Source organism: Cololabis saira, chromosome 9 (assembly GCF_033807715.1).
Source record: "Cololabis saira isolate AMF1-May2022 chromosome 9, fColSai1.1, whole genome shotgun sequence".
NCBI classification, from domain to species: Eukaryota; Metazoa; Chordata; class Actinopteri; order Beloniformes; family Belonidae; genus Cololabis; species Cololabis saira.
Genome location: NC_084595.1, coordinates 4905203 through 4926239, shown reverse-complemented (window position 1 = coordinate 4926239; position 21037 = coordinate 4905203). Strand labels below are relative to the sequence as shown.

At 35.0% G+C, this 21037-nt stretch overlaps 1 protein-coding gene across 1 annotated transcript in view; it reads right to left on the bottom strand.

Moving 5' to 3' along the window:
* Window positions 1–10758: 10758 nt before the first annotated feature.
* The window catches only part of tango2 (transport and golgi organization 2 homolog (Drosophila)), a 47320-nt gene continuing 37041 nt past the window's right edge, over window positions 10759–21037 (bottom strand). Inside the window, 5 exon segments of the mRNA XM_061729796.1 lie at window positions 10759–10918; window positions 10921–10964; window positions 12836–12940; window positions 14180–14333; window positions 16880–16947. Coding sequence (XP_061585780.1) covers window positions 10845–10918; window positions 10921–10964; window positions 12836–12940; window positions 14180–14333; window positions 16880–16947 — 445 coding nt within the window. The 3' untranslated portion in view covers window positions 10759–10844.

The window sequence follows — 21037 nt, the reverse complement described above, 5'->3', positions numbered from 1 at the left end:
GTTTTATTTGAGATTTGCACAAATGTTTTGTTATTTGCACAACTGTCAACCTCAGTGGAAAAGTCTGCCTGTTACTGTCTACATTGTATTAATTGCACAGTGTATTTTAATTTAATTGTTATGCAGGAAAGGGATATTTGTTTTATTTTATTCAAGAAACATTTTTATTCTATATATGCAGGCAGTTTATTTTTATTTCATTTGTTTTATACATGTTGATATTGTGCAGACCTCTGTTAATAAAGGAACCTGTGTAACATTTGGCACGAGGCTTTGTATTAAAACTGACTGTTTTTTTAAGGGTTTGCCTCAGAAAAAATGAAGCTAACAGATATGCTAACAGAGATGCTAACAGAGATGCTAACAGAGATGCTATGCTATAATGCTTTGGGGGAAACCCCAATTATGGCACAGAAAAAATATCGATATATATCGAGTATCAACATTCAGCTAGAAAATATCGAGATATGACTTTTGGTCCATATCGCCCAGCCCTATCATGTAGTAGTAGTAGTAATAGTATTTTATTTTCAAAGTATTGTTCCTGCCAGTTTCATTTTCTTTGCCATGTAAAGATTTTTTTCAGTTCAACAGTGATATGCACCATTTTAATACAAGACAGGCCAATCATTTAAATCTCCCGAAGTTCCGTACTGGTTTGTGTCAGTTCTCCATCAGATACAGTTATGGAACAGCTATATACAGTACTCGAGTTGTAAAAAAAAAAAAATCAGGGGGATGGTGGATTTTATCATATGGGGACAGATAATTTGTGCTGATTACAAATAATATAATATATTACAAATAATAGCAGTGACCAAAACACCTGCAGAAATACTGCAGGAATGACATAGCAGCAGTTAAATGCAGCCTTCTGTAAGCTTTAAATATCCACTGGGCTTACATCAAATACATCAAAACACAACAATAAAAAACACTTTTCTGAACTTATCAATATGACTCTGTCCTTCACAGGATAAGTAACATGGATCACTGCAAAAACTCACAATCTTAACAAGAATATTTGTCTTATTTCTAGTTAAAATGTCTCATTTTAGTAAAAAAGTCTTATTACACTTAAAAACAAGACTCATCACTGGAAAAAACAACAATTTTCACCTGTTTCAAGTAGATTTTCACTTGAAATAAGTAGAAAAATCTGCCAGTGGAACAAGATTTTTTTGCTTGTAATAAGAAGATAAATCTTGTCCCACTAGCAGATTTTTCTACTTATTTCAAGTGAAAATTTACTTGAAACAGGTGAAAATTGTCAAATAAGTTATTTTTCTGGTGTTATTTTTCTGGGGATGACTCTAAATGTTGAAATAGCAGTAAAACCACATTCATTGATGAAATGACATAAGGGATGGAAAGGAGGGATGGCAGTTTTACAGGGGGATGATTTGGACCATTTTTATTTCAGGGGGGATGCCATCCCCCCTCATTCCCCCTCAACTCCAGTACTGCCTGTACAGCAACCTCGTCTACCTTCATTCAATAATTTTAAACATAAGCTCAGGACACATTTAATTGATTTAGATTACCTAATGATATTTCTAGATGTATTTTTTCTTTAATAATGATACCATGTATTCTATTCATGCTGCTGTTTATTTGCTTTGTTTTTAGACTGCAATCATGTATTCTGCATATTTTAAATCTTTGTACAATCTTTTGCTGTATTTTACAGGTAGAGGTCTCGTATAAATATAAGCCCCTTGGGCTTTTGCATCAGCCAACACATTACAAATCACTCTTTTACATTTGTACGTTACTTGTTCTGTTTTTTTATACTGTGCTGAATAAATAAATCTAAATCTAGTAGTATAGACGTACAAGGCTGCTGTCAAAATCTGCTGAGCATTTGTAGTTGTAAGGCGTCTTGAATAAGCCTGTGCTGAAAAAAATTGATTTCACAATTCTAAATCGATTCTCATATTAATTCCTAAAAATCGATTCATATGTCTAAAGATCGATTTTTTTTTTTCATCATTAAATTACAACTTTTGGTTATTTTTTTGTTTATCCCCAAAAAAGGAATGTTTTGTTGGACACGAGAATAACTGGTGCCATGTTTTTGCCTTTAAATATGTTTAAAGGTATGAAAACATTAAAGTGTTAGGTTATAATTGCATAAATTGTCTATATTTCATTAATTTATATACTGTCTTGGGGTTACATTTGCAAAAAATGCTAAAAACCAAATGCTCAAAAATAAAAAACCAAAATAGACCAAAAATGGAACAAATAAAAACGGAATGTGGGAAAAAATAAAACCGATTTCATCCGTCTCTGTTTCCTCCCTGGATCTGTTTGGTAATTCTGACACACGATGTTTCTGTTTCAGTTCTATCAGCATTCTGGGAGATGATTGGTCCTTACAGCATCATTAGCTGCAATACTTGCTGTTGAATCTCAATATAATACTAGTATTAATATGTTGCAGAACTACAGTCATATAATTCATGCAACAGCTCAAAAAACAGTTTTAATAACACTAACCCAAATCAATATCGGAATCGAATCAAATCTTGATAATCGATTCTGAATCTTAAGAATCAGAATCGAATCGAATCTTGACATTTGAATGGATCCCCAGCCCTAATCTTGAATTAACAAAGTAAATGTATTTCTAAAGGGATGTTAGAGAAAGATGTCTTTTCAAAAGTGTGCTGTTACACATAATTAATTTAGAAAAATGTAGTGTCTACAAGCTCTCCCATCTGTTTCACATAGTTTTTATTTTCTTATTTAACCTTTATTTAACCAGGAAGATCCTATTGAGATTAAAAGCCTCTTTTCCAAGGGAGACATGGCCAAGATTAGGCAGCAGCAATTGCAACACATAGTTACACAGAGTTACAAATGACCAAAGGTGGATAGTAACGAGTTCCATTTACTCCGTTACATTTACTTGAGTAAGTTTTGGGAAATGTTGTACTTTTAGGAGTAGTTTTGAATCACTATACTTTTTACTTGAGTAGATTTGTGAAGAAGAAACTGTTCCTCTTACTCCGCTACATTAGGCTACGTTGAGCTGTTACTTTTCTTTTATCCCTTTTATCCACGTACGCGTCAATCTCATGACATCACTGGGTGATTCTTTGGGAAAATGTTTGTTTTTGCATGTTTTGTCACATTTACACAGACTCAAACACACACAGAGTTTCTATGAGTTCATGTTTGTTCTAGTTCTGCCTGGTTAAAAAAGAAAAGTACAAAGGCTGGAAATTTTGTGCTACTTGTGCTTAATTTATTTTTTTATTCTGTTATTTTATTTATTAAAGTACTTGAATTTACTTTAAGATTATTTTAATTTAAGCTAATTTTTATTAATTTTAATTTATTGTATTATTTTATTGATTTAATTTGCCAGAAGATGATTATTTTGTACTTTTGTCTGTTTGAATGGTTGTGTTAAAAAAATAAATCAGACGTTACTCAACAGTTACTCAGTACTTGAGTAGTTTTTTCACTTTTTTACTTTTACTCAAGTAATTATTTGGATGACTACTTTTTACTTGTACTTGAGTCATATTATTCTGAAGTAACAGTACTTTTACTTGAGTACAATTTCTGGCTACTCTACCAGCTCTGCAAATGACAGATAAAACACCAACAGGTAAAATACAATTAAAATAAAATTACAAAAAAAGCAAGCAAATCACAAAAAACCGGTACATGTAATGGAGTCGGCCTCAAGTATTTTCAATTTAGATTTAAAGTACTCAAAGAAATTAACCCTGTTACCCTCCAGTCATGTTGTAATGTGTTCATATGAGGGTTTATAGAAATAATTACTTTAAAAAGACGTTACCAATTGTTACTCTCGCCGAGTTTAGTCCTTACGGATCTAGTTAAGCTCGTGTAAATGATATAATTCGTATTACCTGTTAGGTTTCTGGTGAAAATAGTGAAACATTTAACCTTTTTCCACCGGTGTCTGCTCCTGCAGAGCGCGGCCATGTTGTTGTTATGAAAGGACCCCGGATCAGACAGCGCTGGCCGCGCAGCTGCCTGAACGGAAATACCCGCAAATTCACAGAAAATGAGAAATTTTTTTTACGGTAAATTCACACAAAAGACAAAATCGATACACGAATGGAATTTTTAATTTAATACATTCGATAATTGAAGAAGACAAAAAAAACACGTGTTTATGGGTTAGTAAAAATGATGTGTCATTATTTTAAACAACACCATTTTAACGTTCTCAATGTATTCAAACTTTTACTATATTGTAAGATCTTACTGGTAGATTGTTTGAATTCAATAATTATTTACAAAAATACTAAATCAGTTGACATATATTTGCAATATACAGAAAATAATTCTCAGAAAATTAGAATATTGTGATAAAGTTCTTTATTTTCTGTAATGCAATTAAAAAAACAAAAATGTCATACATTCTGGGTTCATTACAAATCAACTGAAATATTGCAAGCCTTTTATTATTTTAATATTGCTGATTATGGTTTACAGTTTAAGATTAAGATTCCCAGAATATTCTACTTTTTTGAGATAGGATATTTGAGTTTTCTTAAGCTGTAAACCATGATCAGCAATATTAAAATAATAAAAGGCTTGCAATATTTCAGTTGATTTGTAATGAATCCAGAATGGATGACATTTTTGCTTTTGTAATTGCATTACAGAAAATCACAATATTCTAATTTTCTGAGACAGTCACATAGTCACACATAATTCATTGCTGCTCAGCTTTATATATATATATATATATATATATATATATATATATATATATATATATATATATATATATATGTGTGTGTGTGTGTGTGTGTGTGTGTGTGTGTGTTGTGTGAATGAGGGTACGGGGAGTGGGGGGTCAAGGGGGATTGTTTCTTTTCTCTTTTTAATGTAAAGCACTTTGTGTTGCATTTTATCTGCATGAAAGGTGCTATATAAATCAATAAATCAATAAAGTTTAAAGTTTAAATTATTTTGGTTAAATTTTATATACTTAAATGTCAAGGTATTAATAAAGCACCATATTTTCTTCACTTTCTTAAGGAAGTGAAACTATATGTTAAATCAATAGCAATCTAATAACAAAAAGACCCTGAGAACAATTTCTATATGTAATATTTTGCATGAATTTGTCTAATTAGCTGGATTCAGCACAGGTGCAGTACCAGCAGAGGCCTGCAGGGGGCGCCAGAGTCTCATCTCCTTCTGTTGCTCTTTGCTTCCCATGAAACCCAAACACTAGTAACTGCAGTTTTTACTGGTATCTGGGACAATGCATAAAAACATGTTAAATGATTCCGTCAGCTCCAGATTCTCCACATTTACCTCATTTTTGTATCACATACTGTTCCTTTTTACATCTACGAATGTGTCGTGTCTCCCCAGCTGTATTAGGGCCAAACTAAGAAAAAAAAATTGAAATTACAAAAATAAAGTCATAATAATATGAGAATAAAGTCGTAAAATTACGAGAATAAAGTCATAATGTTGCGAGAATAAAGTCGTAATATTACGAGAATAGAGTCGTAATATTTTGAGAATAAAGTTGTAATATTACGAGAATAAAGTCGTAATATTTTGAGAATAAAGTTGTAATATTATGAGAGTAAAGTCGTAATATTAAATATATAACTTCACAAGATGCTCAATATTTAACATTTTAACACAGGGAGAAGATGCTCTTCCTGTTAGAGTTCTCATAAATTAACACTTTATTCTCGTAATATTACGACTTAATTCTCGTAACGTTACGACTTTATTCTCGTAATATTACGACCATATTCTCATAATATTACGACTTTATTCTCATATTACGACTTTATTCTATTACGACTTTATTCCCGCAACATTATGACTTTATTCTCGTAATTTTACGACATTATTCTCATTATATCATGACTTTATTCTCGTAATTTTTTGTCTTAGTTTGGCCCTAACACTCCGTCGTACGGAAGCGTATTGCATTCACTTGAGAAAAAAAATCTGCTCTGTTTTTCTGAATTAACGAGATAATTATCTCAGAATTCTGAGAAAAGTTTTAATGAAAAAAAAATCTGCTCTGTTTTTCTTAACCAGATACCTCACAACTTGCAAGAATCTGTCATGCAATTGAGAGCTGGATTTAATGGAAGCAAACATGTTCCTGTCCAGTTTAATCCAGTTTTATTTTGCTTTTGGTTTGAAACATTGGGAGATACTCTTGTCTTTAAGTTTTATAGATGGTATTGTTATTAGTTTGTCAACTTTGCACAGGCACCTCAGGACTTTGCGGTTGTTCAGACGGAAAGCGATTTTTTTTTCATTAAAATTTTCTCAGAATTCTGATATAATTATCTCGTTAATTCAGAAAAACAAAGTAGATTTTTTTTTTCTCAAGTGAATGCAATACGCTTCCGTATTTTTGTCCTTTGCTGACCTTTCCTGTTATACTTCCTATCTGTGGGAGAGGTAAAAGGCACTTACTGCTGGGTTTTTGTGGCGTATGCTGATTTTATTTGTTAGTCGTAGTTAATTTATGCGGTAATATGTTTTATGATATTAGAGGATCTGGGGGATGTTTGACAAAACAACTCGGCTTCCTGAGAAAAAAAATGACAACTGACAACACAGAGGTTAGTTTGAGTTTAAAACAGACTGCAATTCTCAAGTTAATTAAAGCTGCAAGCAGCGATGAACGGTCCTCCATCCTTGTGCAGGTTCAGGCTGCAGTGGAAGCTTGTATGACTTGATGTAGATTCTTCAGACCTGGACATTTAGCGGATGAAACCACCCACGACTCTCTATACCAGGGGTGTCAAATGTGCGGCCCGAGAGAGATTTTCATGCGGCCCGTGAGAAGTTTTCAATGCAAAAAAACAAAATGTTAATTTACTAAAAAGGAAGGCATAAATATTTGCCATGAATCACAGCATATCCGATAATATATTTCTTCTACAAATCCATCGTTATTCCACAAATAGAGCAGTTTGACATTTTTTCTAGAATGCATTTGTCGATTTTATTTCTTTGTAGACGGTCGTTTATTTTTATTAACTGACTACTATTATATATTTTCGCAGGAAAAATATCACTGCTAAAAAAGATGATAGAAGATATTTATTCAGTGAATTTCAGTTTTGAATACGAGGATAGTGACAAAGTAAAACAGTTAAAAAAGAAGTGCTGACTTTTTCGGCACACTGGCGTAAATATCCGCGCCAATTTTTAAAAATAAATACACTTAATTGTACTGGAAAAATCTCTAAATCACAAAGAAACACTCTCGGATGTAATAAGAAAGATTTTGCTTTTAATTAAATTTCCGAAATATAAAAAAACATACTTGTTTCTGTTTATCTTTGTAAAATGATATTAAAAGTATCTTACATCATTTGAAAAAAAACGAGAGATTTCAAGAAAAGATCCTGAAGAAATATATTTTACATAATTAGAGTGTAAACAAAGTGCATATTTCCTTTAAAATTAACTAAACTGATATTGGATTAGATAACAATACAAAAAAAAAGAATTAGAAAAAATAAATTCCGCACCGTTTTTGTTATTTTGAGCGTGCGGCTCGCAAGAAAAAAATTGGTCAAATCTGGCCCGCCAAGCAAAATGAGTTTGACACCCCTGCTATAAACCAAACTATTCAAAAGTTATGGCAGAAAGTAGGAACTATCAAATATGGACCAATCAGATGAAGGGGGGGCGCGCTTTTTGGCGTCTATCGTCACCACGGTAACACTTTTGACTGAGAAAAGTAATGCCCATTGTTGCAGGATTGAGACGCACATTTTGATGTATAACACACCTGGGTGCACGTTACGGTTCGGGCCGTATTAACTGCCAAAGAAATGGCATAAATTTAGCCAAAATGACACGATTAATTCAAAATGGCCGACTTCCTGTTCAGTTTCGGCCATGGCGCCAATAGGCTTTTTTCTTTAAGTTGCGACATGATACAGGTGTGTACCGGTTTTCGTGCATGTTCGTCAAACCGTATTGTGGGGCTTGAGGCACAAAGTTTTCTAGGGGGCGCTGTTGAACCGTTAGGCCACGCCCATTAATGCAAACCATGAAATATCAAATTTATCACCAGGCCTGGCTTGGTGCAAAATTTGGTGACTTTTGGGGCACGTTTAGGGGGAAAAAAGGCCCTCATTTTGTCAGAAAAATACAAAAAAAGCAAGAAAGAAGGAAAATTCCTATAGTGCAGGAGATAACCAAAACAATCGTTCAGTTTGTGATACAAGCATGAAATTTGGTACACACATAGTCAAAGGCCTTCAAAAAATAATTGGACGTGGAGCCATCGTGAATTTTCAACATGGCGCCCATGGCAGACATTTTTCAAAATAGACGCCAGAACCAAGTGTTTTCTAATGAGTGATTAGTTGAAATGAGTTGCCAGTTTGCCCTGGCTCTTTTTTTCCCTTTTTTTCCATATTTTTTCCTCTTCTTTTTTCTCCTTTTTCATCTTTTCATCTTTCATCTTTTTGTCCCTCTTTTTTTCCTCTTTTTCCTTGGCTCCACGTCCATATCTTTTGGGGGATAGAGAAAAAAAAGAGGGAAAAAAAGATGAAAAAATATGGAAAAAATAGGAAAAAAAGAGAAAGAAAGAGGAGAAAAAGATGAAAAAAGAGGAAGGAAGGAAGGAAGTAAGGAAGGAAGGAAGGAAGGAAGGAAGGAGCAGGAGTAAAGAAAAAAAGAGGAAAAAAAGAGAAAAAAAGATGAAAAAATAGGAAAAAAAAAATGGCAAAAAGAGGAAAAAAAGAGGAAAAAAGGAGAAAAAGATGAAAAAAAGAGAAGATGAAAAAAGAGAGAAAAAAAGAGGAAAAAAAGAGGAGTGTACTCATTAAAAAACAGTTGTGTCCATGTTGAAAATTCACGATGGCTCCACGTTCATATCTTTTGGGGAAACCTTTGGCTATTTGTACCAAATTTCATGCTTGTATCACAAACTGAACGATTCCTATACATTTTATAGCTAAACAGCTGGACTACTACAGATACAATAGGGCCTTCGCACTTTAAGTGCTTGGGCCCTTATTAATGAAAATATTTCTCATGTGGCTCGAGCTCCAAACACACAAATTTAACCAAAAATGAGTAACAACTGTTTTAATGGGTATGCAACACTCTTTAAACAAGTGGTTGTTTTATTCTGCCGTGGAAAAGGGAGTTTCATTGAGTGATTGAAACTCGTTTCCTTCAACACTCTTTGTAAACAGTACGAGTGTGACTGTTGTGCTGATTATCAGAGTTACAGTTATTAGAGATGTAAAAGGTAGTGAGTTGCGCTTATTACGACTGCTGTGATCTCAAATGTATAAACAGTGAAAAACAGACATATTCCTGATCTCATTCATTTTCATGGTAAGTCAGTTCAAGTGTATATTCACTCCATATCATGAATTTAAAGATAAACAACTGACTCCCAAAATAATATATTGCATCACAATAATTGTGTTTACCTGATACTGTATCAGTAGTAGAGCAAACTTAAAAAAAAAAGAAAGAAATCCAACACCATTGTGATAGGTAGGTAAGATCATTTCCATCACACAATTTAAATGTTCTTTTGGCAGTTTTTTTATGTCATTTTCTTAAAAATTAAAACACACATTTTCAATGCATTTCAACTGAAACCAAGAAGAGAAAAAGCAAATGTTTGCACTGCTAAAACTCAAAATCTTACCAGGAAATATTTGTCTTATTTCTAGTTAAAATGTCTCATTTTTATTCAAAAAATCATACAACTTAAAACAAGAGTCCATTACCAGAAAAATAACTTTTTATTTGACAATTTTCACCTGTTTCAAGTACATTTTCACTTGAAATAAGTAGAAAAATCTGCCAGTGGACAAGATTTATCTTCTCATTACAACAGAAAAATCTTGTTCCACTGCGAGATTTTCTACTATTATTTAAGTGAAAATCTACTTGAAACAGATGAAAAATTGTTGTTTTTTTTCAGCGATGAGTCTTGTTTTAAGTGTAATGAGATTTTTTGACTAAAAATGAGACATTTTAACTAGAAATAAGACAAATATTCTTGTTAAGATTTTGAGTTTTTGCAGTGTGTGAGGCAGCTAGTGACTAGCTGAAGAAAAAGTGCAGCGCGGTGTTCATGTTCCTGCCACCGCTGTGAGGACGTGCAGCTGCAGGAACCGGACGTGCAGCTGCAGGAACCGGACGTGCAGCTGCAGGAACCGGACGTGCAGCCGCACGAACCGGACGTGCAGCCGCAGGAACCGGACGTGCAGCTGCAGGAACCGGACGTGCAGCTGCAGGAACCAGATGTGCAGCTGCAGGAACCGGACGTGCAGCTGCAGAAACCGGACGTGCAGCTGCAGGAACCGGACGGCAGCTGCAGGAACCGGACGTGCAGCTGCAGGAACCGGACGTGCAGCCGCACGAACGCGCGTGCAGCCCGCAGGAAACCGGACGTGCAGCTGCAGGAACCGGACGTGCAGCCGCACGAACCGGACGTGCAGCCGCAGGAACCGGACGTGCAGCTGCAGGAACCGGACGTGCAGCTGCAGGAACCAGATGTGCAGCTGCAGGAACCGGACGTGCAGCTGCAGAAACCGGACGTGCAGCTGCAGGAACCGGACGTGCAGCTGCAGGAACCGGACGTGCAGCTGCAGGAACCGGACGTGCGGCTCGACGAACCGGACGTGCGGCTGCAGGAACCGGACGTGCAGCTGCAGGAACCGGAGCGTGCAGCTCGAGGAACCGGACGTTCAGCTGCAGGAACCGGACGTGCAGCTGCAGGAAACCGGACGTGCGGCTGCAGGAACCGGCAGGAGGACGTGGAAGAAAAGAAGGTGCAGAAAAAGGCACAGAGTGGGGAATCCTCCATCCTCAGATCACGCCTGCAGGTGGAACTGGAAAGAGTTGCTGCTCCATTTGCTGGTGTCACAGTTGAGCATGGTTCGCTCGTGAAGGTAACGTTCCCTTCTGCATGCATCAGGATTATTGTATTGGTCCTAAGAAGTGGAGAAGACAGAAATACACAGATTATAAACCACTGAAATGGTCAACGTAAAGCTAAAAACAACTATTTAAAGCAACTCCAACCAAATACATTATGAGAATACAGAGTTAGTGGCAAACAATGAATGAATGAATGAATTTATTTCGATCATGTATATAAAAAAAATAAAAATAAATAGTAACATCTTCATATGCACGTAGGTTCGAAAAAAGGAGTAGGAAAAAGTCTACACTTTTTCCTAGTTCCTACCCCTTTATAACTCTATGATTTACATTATTACTATATTACATCTACACAATATCCATATAAATATAGTCTATATAAATACTACGTAAACATGCCTATTACTACATAATTATCATATAAGTATATAGAAAATATAAATATTACATAAATATTATATCAATATATAGAAAATACAAATATTAAATACATTTATATAAATATACACTATACAAAACTACATAAATATCCATATAAATATATAGGCTACATACATAATAAATATATACATATATTACATAATTATAACTATCCCTCTCAACATATAATATAACTACATAAATATCCACATAAATATCTAAACATATCTTAAGCAAGTATAATATACAATTTTTCCCTATTTTATTAGTTTATCACACTCCTCATTAACCCATTTCCTCTTTCCATATACCTGTTTATAAATCATTTCTTGTATTTTGTTGTTCCTACTTTATGTTTTCTAAAATGTAGTTCTCCCCTTAGATTATTATAGCCCCTTTCTCTCTCTGTGAACATTCCTCTGATAATTTTTGGTAGTAGATTAATCCTTGCTTTGAACAATATTTGTGCTGTTTGTGATGTTTGTTATCTTGTTTGTTGATTTTTATGCTTGTGATTGACCGAAATAAATATTAACTAACTAACTAAGTAACTTCTAGGCGATGCTTCCCTGGCCCAGGTAGACACGTCCTCCCCGAGCCTTCGGCTGCAGGAGAGTTTCTGTATCTGCTAATCCACTGAGCTTTCTCAACACAGACCATCCCTTTCATTTTCTCACTGGAGCGCTGATTAAATGGGGGATTACGATGTTGCAACTGTGCCGTCCTAAAGTCCCCAGTCTAAAATCTAGCAGTCCCGCACAGTCCTGTAAATTACAACGGCTGGAAACTAACAGGAGGCAGTGGAAGGGACTGTTGAGCGCATTTTGTAATAACGGTGCATTTTGTAATAAACGTCCAAAATGTAATAACTTTTTCATTTCATGTTGTAATAAAGCCGCATTTTATAATAAACTGCCCCATTTTGTAAAAATTTTTTGCCACATTATGTAATAAGTTATTGCATTTTGGGAAAATATTATAAAATGCACTTGCAACTTTTTTATTTTCTAGGAAATGTAATAACATTATGTAATAATACCTATTATTGTTGTTTGTTTAACAATGAATTTATACAAGAGTGACTTTTGTTGTTTCCTATGCAATTTCCCTAGAGCTTTGTAACCCAATAAATCTATGTATAAAACTCCAAATATAACTTTAGTTTCCTATTTGAAGTTTGGACTTATATAGGCAATAACAAAGAAATAAACTATGCTTTAGAATTGTTATTACATAATGCACCATGTTATTACATTTTCTAGAGAATAAAAAAGTTGCAAGTGCATTTTGTAATAATCTTCTCAAAATGTAATAATTTATTAAATAATGCAGCAAAATTTATTACAAAATGCGTTGGGGCAGTTTATTACAAAATGCGCTTTGTTACAGAATGAAATTACAAAGTTATTACATTTTGGACGTTTACTACAAAATGCACCGTTATTACAAAACGCAGCTCAGCAGGGATTAAAACAGCTGTATTGTTGGTGGAGACTCTGACCTTGTGCCGTAGTTTGGGGAGCGAACACACACGGCTGAGAGAGCCCGGATCATGGAGCTGCTGTAGCCGTCGCCCTGCGATTCCTGAACCGGATCAGGCGTGTTCCTGTTGCACAAGCACAAACAAACATCCTACTGAAACAGCACTTTTATGGACGGGCCATCCACAAGTTTTCTTGAGTTTTAGTTGAGCTTCATCCAAACAGCTAAAAAAATATTTAGGAGGCTTGATGATTCATATCAAAATTAAAGCTGCAGCAGTGATGAACGTTCCTCCACCCTTGTGCACGTTCAGGCTGCAGTGGAAGCTTGTATGACTTCATGTAGATTCTTCAGACCTGGACATTTAGTGGATGAAACCACCCACGACTCTCTGTATTAAACCATTCAAAAGTTATGGCAGAAAGTACGAACTATCAAATAGGAATGGGTGATATTTTTACCGTTCACGGTAAACCGTCAAAAAAATTCCCCACGGTAAGAATTTCGCGGTAAAAACAATAAATTCCCGTTGATGACGTTTTTGTGTAAAGAAATAAAGAAAGATATGAGCCAGAAAGAAAGAAAGAAAGAAAGAAGAAAGAAGAAGAAAGAAAGAAAGAAAGAAAGAAAGAAAGAAAGAAGAAAAGAAAGAAAGAAAGAAAGAAAGAAAGAAAGAAGAAGAAGAAAGAAAGAAAGAAAGAAAGAAAGAAAGAAAGAATGGATGGAGACGCACATTTTGATGTATAACACACCTGGGTGTACGTTACGTTCGGTGGGCGCTATTAAGGCCCGAAGAAATGGCATAAATTGCAAAATGGCGACTTCCTGTTCGGTTTCGGGCATGGCGCCAAGAGACTTTATGTTACAACATGATACAGGTGTGTACTGATTTTCGTGCATGTACGTCAAACCGTATTGTGGGGCTTTAGGCACAAAGTTTTCTAGGGGGGCGCTGTTGAGCCATTAATGCAAACCATTAAATATCACATTTATCACCAGGCCTGACTTGGTGCAAAATTTGGTGACTTTTGGGCACGTTTAGGGGGAAAAAAAGACCCTCATTTCGTCGAAAGAAAGAAAGAAAGAAAGAAAGAAAGAAAGAAAGAAAGAAAGAAAGAAAGAAAGAAAGAAAGAAAGAAAGAAAGAAAGAAAGAAAGAAAGAAAGAAAGAAAGAAAGAAAGAAAGAAAGAAAGAAAGAAAGAAAGAAAGAAAGAAAGAAAGAAAGAAAGAAAGAAAGAAAGAAAGAAAGAAAGAAAGAAAGAAAGAAAGAAAGAAAAATTCCTACAGATACAATAGGGCCTTCGCACTGTCAGCCCTAATTATTCTTACAGCTCGGGGTGTGTAGTGGTTGGTTTTCACTCACAGATCCTGGTTATTGAGGACGTTAAGCAGCTCTTCCACCAGCCCGTCACAGGACAGAGACGGGTCGTTGACGACGGTGCTGAAGTGCTGCTTGCCCTGGAGAAGTTTCCTCCACGGAGTATCCAGTAGGGAATTACTTAAGCCGTAGATTCCTGCTGAGGGGACACAGGAACGACACACACAAATAAGATCAAATATCGAGGACTTCCCATGTCACTCCTGGTCTGTAAATTCAGGTTATTACAAGATCAGGGAGGAATATGGATATAGAAATGTCAGGCCGACTTCAACGGGTCACGAGCCGAGAGGAGAGGTGAACGTGGGGTTTAGGCCCCGTTTACACGGTGGCGTTTTCATGCGTTTTGGTCGTTCGTTTACACGAAAACGGAGCTAAAAGTCTCCAAAAACCATCATTTCTGAAAACTCCGGCCAAAGTGGAGATTTGCAAAAACTCCCGTCTTCACGTTTGCTTGTAAACGGAGGGAAATGGACATTTAGGCTTCAGAAACGTCACATTATGAGACAGAAACGTCACCACACTGCAAAAACTCAAAATCTTAACAAGAATATTTGTCTTATTTCTAGTTAAAATGTTTCATTTTTTTTGTCAAAAAAATCTCATTACACTTAAAACAAGACTCATCACTGGAAAAAAGTGAGAATTTACTTGAAACAGGTGAAAATTGTCAAATAACAAGATATTTATCTGGTAATGACTCTGGTGTCTGTGTGTGCAATAAAAGGTGCAGACAGGGGAAGGATTTGTACACTGCAAAAACTCATTCTTATTAAAGTCTTATTTCTAGTTCAAATGTCTCATTTTTAGTCAAAAAACCTCATTACACTTAAAACAAGATTCATTACCAGAAAAAAAAACTTGTTATTTGACAATTTTCACCTGTTTCAAGTAAATTTTCACTTGAAATAAGTAGAAAAATCTGCCAGTGAGACAAGATTTATCTTCTCATTACAAGCAAAAAAATCTTGTTTTAAGTGAAAATCTACTTGAAACAAGTGAAAATTGTTGTTTTTTCCAGTGATGAGTCTTGTTTTAAGTGTAATGAGATTTTTTGACTAAAAATTAGACATTTTAACTAGAAATAAGACAAATATTCCTGGTAAGATTTTGAGTTTTTGCAGTGCAGCGTCATGAGTGCGACCTGTGTTTACAATTTGTTTGGCCACCGTCAATATTTTCTTGTATTTTACCTGTTTTATATTCTAAAGTCACACTTAAAAGTAACTCCACTTCTCTGTCACTCCAAACCAAAGACTCTGGTTCATCTTGGAAGTAACTGGAAGTTACTCGTGTCATTTGTTGATGTTATTTTCCAGGATTCTGATTGGCTAGCATGACTTTATCTTCTCGTCACACTGCCCCCTGCAGGTTTGGCTGCTCATAGCACCTTAACAGTTTATTTATGCAGGTTCGTGTAAATGATGGTATTTTTCAAAACGTAGAGGGGGACATTTTTTTTTTTTTTTTTTTGAGAAATTTTGAGAAGAAAACTCGAAATTTTGAGAAAAGTGTCGAAATTTTCAGAAAAAAGTCAAAATTTTCAGAAAAAAGTCAAAATTTTCAGAAAAAAGTCAAAATTTTCAGAAAAAAGTCGAAATTTTCAGAAAAAAGATGAAATGTCGAGAAAAAAGGGGGGGGGGTAGGTGGCCGAGAAAAAGACGAAATGTTGAGAAGAAAGTCGAAATTTTGAGAAGAGTCAAAATTTTGAGAAAAAAGTCGAAATGTCGAGAAAAAAGTCGAAATGTCGAGAAAAAAGTTGAAATGTTGAGAAGTAACTCTCGTTCATCTTGGAAGTAACTGGAAGTTACTCGTGTCATTTGTTGATGTTTTTTTCCAGGATTCTGATTGGCTAGCATGACTTTATCTTCTCGTTACACTGCCCCCTGCAGGTTTGGCTGCTCATAGCACCGTAACAGATATTTATGCGGGTTCTTAGAAATGATGGTATTTTTCAAAACGTAGAGGGGGAAAAATCGGTTTTTGAGTCGAAATGTCGAGAAAAAAGGGGGGGTAGGTGGCAGAGAAAAAGACGAAATGTTGAGAAGAAAATCGAAATTTTGAGAAAAAAGTCAAAATTTTGTGAAAAAAAGTCAAAATTTTGTGAAAAAAGATGAAATGTCGAGTAAAAAGGGGGGGTAGGTGGCCGACGAAAAAAGACAAAATGTTGAGAAGAAAGTCGAAATTTTGAGAAAAAAAATCGAAATTTTGAGAAAAAAGACGAAATTTTTGTGAAAAAAGACGAAATTTTGTGAAAAAAGACGAAATTTTGAGAAAAAAGTCGAGAAATGAGTCGAAATTTTGAGAAAAGAGTCGAAATTTTGAGAAAAGAGTCGAAATGTCGAGAAAAAAGTCGAAATGTTGAGAAGTAACTCCACTTCTCTGTCACTCCAAACGAAAGACTCTCGTTCATCTTGGAAGTAACTGGAAGTTACTCGTGTCATTTGTTGATGTTTTTTTCCAGGATTCTGATTGGCTAGCATGACTTTATCTTCTCGTTACACTGCCCCCTGTAGGTTTGGCTGCTCATAGCACCTTAACAGCTATTTATGCAGGTTTGTGTAAATGATGGTATTTTTCAAAACGTAGTGGGGGAAATATCCGTTGTTGTAAATACCCGGCTATGTGTAAACGTGGCCTTAAACAGAAAGCATAAAGTGTAATCTGGATATTGACAACACAGACCTGGATTGAGACGGATGGGTTCCGGACTGCCTTTGTTTCCATAGTAACACACTGTGTCTTGTTTGGCTCTGAACGGGAAAAAAGATAATGAAAAGTGTCATTGCGTTTAGATAATTAAACTTGTTTATGAGCACTTATGAAGGATGTTCCAGGAATCATAATGTGGCTCGAGTGCAGACGCAGCAAAGATAATGTTTAAAGGAGCTTTGCTTAATGAGTCCTCAGGGAGAAAGTTCATATACAGTCTATCTATTGTGTGGAAATCTGGGAAAATACATACAAAACAATCACAGACCCAATTTTTATCTTACAAAAAAGGGCCATTAGAGTTATAAACAAAGCAGGTTATCGAGAACCAACTAATAGTTTATTCATAAATTCAAATGTGCTTAAATTCAGAGATTTAGTGGACCTTAAAACAGCACAATTTATGTTCAAAATCAACAATAAAACACTTCCCGACAGTATTCAGAAGCTCTTCCAAAGCAGAGTTAGAAATATGAACTAAGAGGAACATTTATGTTCAGGAAAACAAAGAACCAACGTTAAACAACGATGAATCAGTGACAGGATTAATCTGTGGAACAGCTGAGATACAGAAATGAAAATGTGTAGCACGTTATTACAATTCAAAAGCTCCTATAAATACAAAATGATTAATAAATATAAAACAAAGGGATAATACACATAGGCATGTAGCTATGGACATGTGTATGTATGTATGTATGTACCGTAGTTTGAAGAAAGACTTTTTGAACACCTAATTCAATTATTATACAGAAAATAATGACAGTACATCTGAAACAAATTATTATAACAATATATTCCAGAGAAAAAGCATGTTATTTTGCCTCATTGAAATCATTATCTTGAAGTTTGCATCATAACTTCTCCTCAGCTGCCGGTTTACCTGCCGAACTTTCACCCTCTTTTCTCCAGATTGGAGAAACTATGTTTCTCCACTTTCTGTTATCTCTTCTCTTATTTTCTTCTATTTTCCTTCTTATACTATTTTTTATTTTTCTTCTTCGTGACAGGGGTTCGCTTTTGCCTGGGAAGTTAAGTTCAGCATTCACTTTAAAGATATCTGGCGCCATCTAGCGTTGTGAATGGGTATAACGTCTAGACCCCGAATGTAAGACGACGCCCACTTTTTCAGTCTTATTTTAATGCAAAAATCACTGTCTTATATTCAGGCCAATACGTATGTATATATGCGTATGTATGTGTGTGTGTGTGTGTGTGTGTGTGTGTGTGTATATGTATATGTGTAGGTATGTGTATGTACTATTGTATTATTGCTTATATAAATACTGTATGGAATGATAATTATTAATGACATTGCATTAGTTTATAAAAGCTAACATCTTTTTGTGAAAAGGGTCGGCGTCATAAGCTTAGGCTTCAGTCTACACCTTTTGGTCCTTGGTTTTTAGCTAAAATTGTATAAAATTGTATATACATACATATATATATACCAAAAATTATATATATATTTTTTTTGTATAACACCAACGAATTATACTTGTACTTTGGGTTTGTGGGAATTGAAAGGACCAATAAACTAAACTAAACTAAACTAAATACAGTATTCTTGGGTGGCTGTTCTTTCTTTACAGTCCCAGAAAGTAAGAATTCAAATACTTGTTTCACTCGAAGAAGGAACTCAAAAGAGAAAATAATAAAGCCCTTGTTATCGTAGCTGAATTTAAATTTTGAATCATTTTGATCAACAACTGGGCAAAAGTAAGGCTTAAATTACAAATCAGCATTGCCAACACATTTAATTGCCGCAAAACAATTTAGATATGGCACTCAATCTCCTTGTAAAGCTCTCAATTAGAGGGAATTTAAATGCTTTCTGAAAACGCTCTCCAACATCAAGGGCCTCTAAAGCAGCGTTGGTGCAGGAGAGTGAATAATTAATTTGGCTCAACTCCTTTGAACTCGAAGTTAAGTGAACTTTGTGATGTCGGTTTTTATGACGGCCATAGCAACAGTAGCAACAGTTTGTCTAAAAGGTGGCGTTTTAACATCCGTCACGAGCTGGTGAGACAAATCTGCAAGTTTACTGGATAGTTTTAAAAGCCAAAATACAAGTGAGAGAAAGAAAAGAGTTTCTGACTGATGCCATTTATTGTGACCAGTACTCGAGTTGTAAAAAAAAGAATCAGGGGGGATGGTGGATTTTATCATATGGGGACAGATAATTTGTGCTGATTACAAATAATATAATATATTACAAATAATAGCAGTGACCAAAACACCTGCAGAAATACTGCAGGAATGACATAGCAGCAGTTAAATGCAGCCTTCTGTAAGCTTTAAATATCCACTGGGCTTACATCAAATACATCAAAACACAACAATAAAAAACACTTTTCTGAACTTATCAATATGACTCTGTCCTTCACAGGATAAGTAACATGGATCACTGCAAAAACTCACAATCTTAACAAGAATATTTGTCTTATTTCTAGTTAAAATGTCTCATTTTAGTAAAAAAATCTCATTACACTTAAAACAAGACTCATCACTGGAAAAAACAACAATTTTCACCTGTTTCAAGTAGATTTACACTGGAAATAAGTAGAAAAATCTGCCAGTGGAACAAGATTTTTTTGCTTGTAATAAGAAGATAAATCTTGTCTCACTGGCCAGATTTTCTACTTATTTCAAGTGATAATTTACTTGAAACCGGTGAAAATTGTCAAATAACAAGGTTCTGGTAATGAGTCTTGTTTTAAGTGTAATGAGGTTTTTTGGACTAAAAATTAGACATTTTAACTAGAAATAAGACAGATATTCCTGGTAAGATTTTGAGTTTTTGCAGTGTAGTCCGCCCGTCTGGAGCAGGACTGACACACACTGCAAAAACTCAAAATCTTAACAAGAATATTTGTCTTATTTCTAGTTAAAATGTCTCATTTTAGTAAAAAAATCTCATTACACTTAAAACAAGACTCATCACCTGAAAAAACAACAATTTTCACCTGTTTCAAGTAGATTTTCACTTAAAATAAGTAGAAAAATCTGCCAGTGGAACAAGATTTTTTTGCTTGTAATGGGAAGATAAATCTTGTTCCACTGGCAGATTTTTCTACTTATTTCAAGTGAAAATTTACTTAAAACAGGTGAAAATTGTCAAATAAGTTATTTTTCTGGTGTTATTTTTCTGGTGATGACTCTAAATGTTGAAATAGCAGTAAAACCACATTCATTGATGAAATGACATAAGGGATGGAAAGGAGGGATGGCAGTTTTACAGGGGGATGATTTGGACCGTTTTTATTTCAGGAGGAATGCCATCCCCCCTCATCCCCCCTCAACTCCAGTACTGTTTGTTACACAATCCAGTCACAATTTACAGACTAGTGAAACTCGTTTCACTAATGAATGAATGTTGGCCCCAAAGGTTTAATTGATAAATGGGTTTTCTTCATAATAACGGACATTGTTAGTTCCAGAGTTTCTTTGCTTTCATCAACAAGAAAATGTAGCAATTGTTGGGCTTTGAACTGTTCAAGTAATTTAGAGATATTAAATTAGTCTTGAGCTATAGTGAATTTACCCTGTTTTAGTATTTTTTCTATACAAAACAATGGATTAATTACCTTAAAAGTAAAATGAACAGTTTGTTTTGTGTAAAATGGCAAATTATCGTTCTGATAGCCATTGCATGTTAATAATCTGTCATTTCTAAAGCTGGATAATATAAGTTAATGTTACTTTTGTCAGAGATTTAAAAAAAAAAAACAGTCTCTTTCCCTCTGAAAAGAATATAAATTAAATCTACAAGTAAAGAATTAAATGAGTTTGTGACATTTGAGAACCAGATGGAACAGTAACCTGGGAGGAAAATAAAACAATCAGGAAAGCTTTTACATGTAGTCAGTTCTGCAGTTGGCAAACATAAAGCTTGAAGTATTAAATACCGGCCTCATTTAAAATGGACTGCGTAGGAGTCATACTAAAAGTGCACGTACGCTCAAAAGCCGAAAATGACGGGCGCAAAAAAAAATCCGGATCTATAAAACCGCGTGCACGCAGACTTCCACGTAAGGTTCTCTTTATAAATCACAGTCCAGCTGGAAGGCTGCGCACGTGAATCCGCCTGGTATCCCGCCCTCTACACGCCCACTTTCTACCAAAAATGGA